Source organism: Anastrepha obliqua, chromosome 2 (assembly GCF_027943255.1).
Source record: "Anastrepha obliqua isolate idAnaObli1 chromosome 2, idAnaObli1_1.0, whole genome shotgun sequence".
In the NCBI taxonomy this organism is placed as follows: Eukaryota; Metazoa; Arthropoda; class Insecta; order Diptera; family Tephritidae; genus Anastrepha; species Anastrepha obliqua.
In genome coordinates this window covers 106,563,969-106,570,142 of record NC_072893.1, presented here as the reverse complement: position 1 = coordinate 106,570,142, position 6,174 = coordinate 106,563,969, and the positions used below count along the sequence as shown (strand labels likewise).

The 6,174-nt window shown below is 40.2% G+C and overlaps 1 protein-coding gene across 1 annotated transcript; it reads left to right on the top strand.

Moving 5' to 3' along the window:
• Positions 1 to 265: 265 nt before the first annotated feature.
• On the top strand, positions 266 to 587 carry LOC129238313 (probable inactive serine/threonine-protein kinase slob2). The gene is made up of 2 exons (XM_054873353.1): positions 266 to 323; positions 391 to 587. The coding sequence occupies exons 1-2, from the start codon at positions 266 to 268 to the stop codon at positions 585 to 587; spliced, it is 255 nt and encodes an 84-aa protein (XP_054729328.1).
• The last annotated feature ends 5,587 nt before the right edge of the window (positions 588 to 6,174 follow it).

Genomic DNA, 6,174 nt, shown 5'->3' with positions numbered 1-6,174 from the left:
TTTTACGTCATTGCCTAGTAGCTATAGGAAATTCCGAACGACACGCGCCTGCTATTGAACTGTTAAATGTTTTTAAAACATTGTTTTTCTGCAATCTATTTATTTGCATTGTAGTTTGTAGTTTATTTTAGGAATTTGCCATAAATAAAGTCTGAAATAAACATTGAAGTGTTTGTTCAATATTTTACTAAGTAAAATTATGGTATATAAGGCTTGCCAAAATGAAAGTGAGTATCAATTTGCAAACGTTCAACTTCTTGGAAAGATGAAATTCTTCGCGGCTTTATTCTTTGTTATTGCTTTAATAGCCGTCCTAGTTCAAGGTAAGTTTCCCAACAACTTATTCAATTCGTAAATGCAACTTAAATATACAATTTAAAATATTTACAGGACAACCGGAGGGTCCAGGAGCATCTCCACCACCACCACCACCTCCACCATCAAACTCATCAGCCTCACCACCACCCCCACCATCGGACTCATCATCCTCACCACCACCCCCACCATCGGACTCATCAGCCTCCCCACCACCCCCACCATCGGACTCATCATCCTCACCACCACCTCCACCTCCACCCTCAGCCTAAACTGTGGCTCCTTCTAGCAACTCAACAACAGCTATGTAAAGGGTGGCTTTAACACTTTTGATGGATGTATGAACTATTATGGGAAACCTAAGATTATGTAATTCCAAAATATAAAGTGACAGTTTAAATAAAAGCAATATCTGACTAACTTTAATAAAGGAGCTATTAATTAAAACGGCTTGGACACAGATTGCGCCTCCTCAGTGAGGTTCGCACTTCCTCTTCTTCCCTCACGCGCTCTTCCGACTACCGCGAGTCCACTGACTTGAGATCTGCCACTCGTACATATTTGTTGGAAAATAAATTTTTTTATTGTAGTTGACGAATAACACTCGATACGATCGTAGGTGCTCGTATTACTAATTATTATTATTAGGCTACTGCGCACTGCGCACAAAATAGATCTATTGCGCAAAGGCTACTGAGGTACCCAATATTTTAAGGCTTTTTAAAAATTTTGGCACATTCTAGTGTTTATTGTTCCACAGTTTATATGGAGGCACAGCAGTACCACCAAGGTGCTGTAGCCCTTTTCTGCCTAGTGCAGGACATTTAAAAAAGATGTGTTCTGAATTTTCAGTGTCCATTTCACAGAATCGACAGATGATGGTCTCAGAGAGGCCAATTTTGTTTAAGTAATATCTCAGGCTACAGTGGGTTGTGAAGTAACCAGCTAAAAGTCTTAAGTGTCCTCTGCAAGTGAAAGTAGCTTATGAGCAATTCCTCTGTCCGACGTTAGGAATTGTTTCGCTTTCACTGACCGATAGAGTTTCGTCAGTATTCAACGAACTTCTTCACTTCCCACCTCTCGAGAATTTCGTTGATGTGGCCCTTTGTTGGCCCAAAGTCACAGAAAGGTTCAAGACCAATTAGGCGCAAACATGCCCCCATATACCATTTTTTTGCTAGATGGTCCTCTATTTCATTTCCCTCTTGTCCAGGAACCCTATTAAGAAGATCCGGGCAGTCATATACCATTTTTGAGGTGATTGTTGTTGATAGAAGAAAAAATATCTGCCGTTCGGAGTCGGCTTGAAACTGTAGGTCCCTCCATTTGTGGAACAACATCGGACGCACACCACAAATAGGAGGAGGAGCTCGGCCAAACACCCAAAAAAGGGTGTACGCGCCAATTATATAAATATATATATATGTTGTTGATAGAAGAGCTTTCAAAGCCGCCTGATTATCTGAAAGTATATAAATGTGAGTTCCTCTCATTTTGCTACGGAGACATTCTCTCACACATATTATATATCAATGGCATGTATTTCCGCCTGGAAGCTAGTTGGGTAGACACCCATTCGAAATTCGATTTTTTAAATTTGTATGTTCCTTAATGAAGACTTGGAAGTTCCTGAAAAGAATGGGTTTGGGAGATAATATGTCCACTGTGTGAAGAATAGGAGTGTGTCGGAAGTCTTCTAAGATCTTCACTCTCATATCTCCACTTTTTAGGTCGGAGTTGCCTTTTAGCCTTAAGGCGCTCAAACATACTTCTTTTTCAATTAAGACGGGACGCGGTGGTATGCATAGGAGCACATCTAATGCGTCAGTTTGATATGTTTTCATTGTTCCTGTTATACCGACAATTTGTAGAGATCATTTGCCGCCTTGCGCTGCTTAACTTTGGGCCACCATACTATGGAGGCATAAGTAACTATGGGTTTAACAACTGTAGTGAACGTCCAATAAGTCATTCTGGGGCTGAGGCCCCATGTTCTTCCAAGCCTTGTGCAGGCATAGAATGCGCTTATGGCTTTTGAAGTAGCATTCTAAAGATGAGAGTTCTAAGCGAGCGTGTTGTCAAAGTTGATACCAAGGTGGTTCGCTTCTGTGGAGGGTTGAGGAGTCGATCCATTAAGCGGTTATCATGCCAATCAAGAAAAAGAAATTGGTAAGTGAATATTAGCAGTGTCTTTAATGTCTTTGCCTACATCCTATCCTTGTCTTGTCTTGTCCGACTTCCTACAGCAAAACTAAATATTAAATTCTGTCGCTAGGAGATGGAAAGTCGCTAAGGATGGAGGGTCCTTTATCCCTGGAGTTGCCAATAACCACAGGGAAGACGGTGAAATTTCCAGAGGTAATAGAGGAAAGCGGCATTCACCGTACCTTCAATTGTTATAAAGATGGTAAACGAAAGTCCAAAAGTTCAGCCGTTCTGTGAGAGTGGCGGGTGTTACTTAGGTACTCTCAAGTGTATTGCGATTAGCGGTCGGATTTTATGTACAGGGCGGCAGTAGCCTTGGAGGCGGAGGTCTGGAAGAGAACTAAGCTGGAAGCGGCAAACGAAAAGGGGTTGATTTATTGAACTGAATGCTCCACAGTCTGTCCCGCAAATTTGACGGAAAAGCAACAATTTGACCGTAAGGAGAGCTATAAATGATCGATCCTACGTGCTTACTTTGGATGCAGGTGCAACGAACTTGATCGTCCGGTCAGACTTGGCAACCGGTAATGTGGAACCATGAGGGAGAACTACGGTTTCTGCATAGGTAGTTTGCAAGGTCGTTATTAGAGCTTTATCAATAGTTCACACATTTTTACTGACTGAAATCGTTTGGGTAAAAGGGTTCTGTCATGCCATATCCGAGTACTGGATATGAGCACACCGTACAGTTCAGAAAGGTAACCCTAAATCACCGTGAACGGATTCCGTCAAAATGTGAAGAAGTCTTACGGGCTATTGTAGAAGCAGGCTGTGGGACAAGTGAAGTGTGGGTCATTGAAGCTGCTGAGGAGAAGGCGAATATAATCGTGGGCAGAACTCTAGTGAAGGCGGGAAAGGACACGAGGGTTTCAGTAAGGGTACTAAATGATTTCAAGTCAGCAGTTATTCTATATAAAGGAGCTGTAATTGGAAAATGCTGAACTATAGAAGCCATAGTAAGCTGCGACGAATCACAATAGAAATACCGAATAAACACAGACCGAATAGGCACAGAAGATGCAGAGGCAATTCATCAAATTCCGCATCGAGTTCTATTAGCAAAGGGCGAGGAAGCAAATCAAATAATCGAAGATTGGCAATAAAGTGAAGTAATTGAGCCATCACCGGAGCTCGTCACGTGGAGCTCAACGGTTGTGATAGTTAAAAAGAAAGATGGAAACGCCCGATTTTCGATTTTATGTGGATTACAGAAAGCTGAATGAAGTCACGAAAAGGGGCAGTTACCTGTCGCCACGAATACATGACATTCTCGCAACTTTTTCCGGTACGAAATAGTTTTCCATGGAGCATGTATTGAGGGAACATCACTGAAAAACGTGTTTGGTCTGTCTGGACGACATCATGACTACGGGTAAAAAATTTGGCAACTCCTTCAGTGCATTGCCTCTGCTGGATTACGATTACCAACAAATATGCACGAAGTGCAAAGTTTCCTAGGACTGTGCATGCATTACCGTTATTTTTGTTAAAGAATTTGCAAATGTTGTCCGCAGTTTTCACATTCTCACTAAGAATTGTGCTTTTATGTGGCACAAAGAACAAGAGAAAGCGTTTCAGCAGTTGAAAGAGCTACCTTGTACTGCACCTGTATTAGCGTATCCGGTCGGTTGGAAGAGAATTGTCGCAGATCATCAATTTGCAAGAAAAAGTGATCGCATACTACAGTACACTCGTCGGAAAGCCGGAAAAGAATTACTGCGTGACAGACGGAAACTGTTGGCAGTTAATAGCAGACCATGCAGTATTGAGATGGTTACTCCAGTTCAAGCATCCGGACGGTTTAATTGCACGGTGGTTCTGAAAGGCTACAAAATGACGGCTTCAAGATCGGGCATCGAAAAGAGGAACAACATGGAAATGCTGATGCACTATCTCGGCGACCTTGTGCTATAGAGAGTAATCATTGTTCCAAAGTCGAGAGGTCCAAGGGATAGTTGACATCAGATTAATGCAGTTGTAAACCGATGATGAGTGGGAACCCGGTGCAATAAGAAGAAGATTATGAAAGCGAAAGACGCTGGAAAGAGAACATTTAAAAATCAAATGGCGATAGAAAGTTCTGTGGCTAAGGTATTTTGGGTACAGTGGAATAGCCTTAAAATTATTGATGGAGTCCTGCATCGCGTATGGGATTGAAAAGACGAAGATCATTCTCGTGATCTGATTATAGTTCCTAAATTTAGAGTTGTATCCGTGTTAGAGGAATTTCACAATGGGCCAAGTGGACGTCGTCTGGATATCACTAAAACGCTGGAGAAGATTAAGCAGCGATTTTACTGGGTAAATTGCAGAAAATCAGTTGCCGAATGGATTGGAAATTGCGCGCAGTATATGGCAGCGAACGGTCCAAAGGTTTAGTCGTAGAAGATAACAGCAATACTACCCAGCTTCACCACTTGAGCGAGTGGTCATAAATGTGGCGGGTCCGTTTCCAACAAAAGAATCCGGCAACAAATATATGCTCGTTGCTATGGACTACTTCAACCGCATTCTGAATGAGCACTTGAGAAAGATAGTTGGAGAGTGTTAAGGAAATTTGGACAAACACATACAAATGTTCCTGTTGTAAAAGAAACAACCGACCAATCGCATGCAAGGACTATCATTGGAAGCGAGTTAAGACTTATGGATGAATTAGCGTTCGAAATAGGTCCCGCTCAGCAATGGACGAAGATAGTCATGGGCAAGCACTGCAGGGTGACAACATATCCAGCTAAAGATTAACAAGGTGAAGGATCGATTTGACCGTTCTGTGAACTCCGAAGGTAATTTGGTACTTCTTTAGAAGAATATGATTAAAAGGTTTAATGTTGTGGTGTATCGTTTGCAGCAGTGCAAAACTGAACAGGAAAGTCAAAGTATCATAGTTCACCAAAGAAATTGGTTACATTTGCATCGAAGAATTTTAAGAAGAAGCAAGTGAAAAGTACTTTACTATCGGGGAAGAGCTTTAGAGCAAACCTGCCGACTAAAGGTTCCTTTTAAATAAAAGATTTTTTTTTATTTAGTTAGGGCAAATGACTGCCTTCCAACTACCAGGCTAAGACTGAATTGCGCGCCTTCTGATAGAATGGCTTTATTTTATACTTTCTTTTTGTCTTTTCATCAATAAAATATATAATTTCAACTAAACATTGTTACAAGTAAAAATCAATAACAAAATTATAAATTCATAAAAATACTATACAATAAAATTTTGCTTAGGCTGACTTAAATTTTGCTTAGGCAGACTTACTTGACAGTAAGCTATGGTTTTGCTTTGGAGTGAGGAATCATATGACAGAAAAAATTTATTTGGTGTGTGCCATGTGTTTACTTATGTTTATAAGAATTTTGTCATTGAAATTAAAGTGTTTATTTGACAACAATGGCATTGACATCGAAATGGTTTACATAATTTAAGTTTGAGTTCATTTACCTATTAAAAATATATTTAAAGAATTCGAAAGAAATTTGAAAGTGAAGTGAAGGTACTCTACACCCCTATGGTTAAGATTGAAAATTACTGTGCTAAAAAATTTGGTTAAATTTTGCAAGTTCAGTAGTTTTCAATAAAAATAATTTTATGACTTTAAAAGTTTCTTAGTATATCTAAATTTATTTTTAATTGTATGTTTTATAGTAAATTTTTCT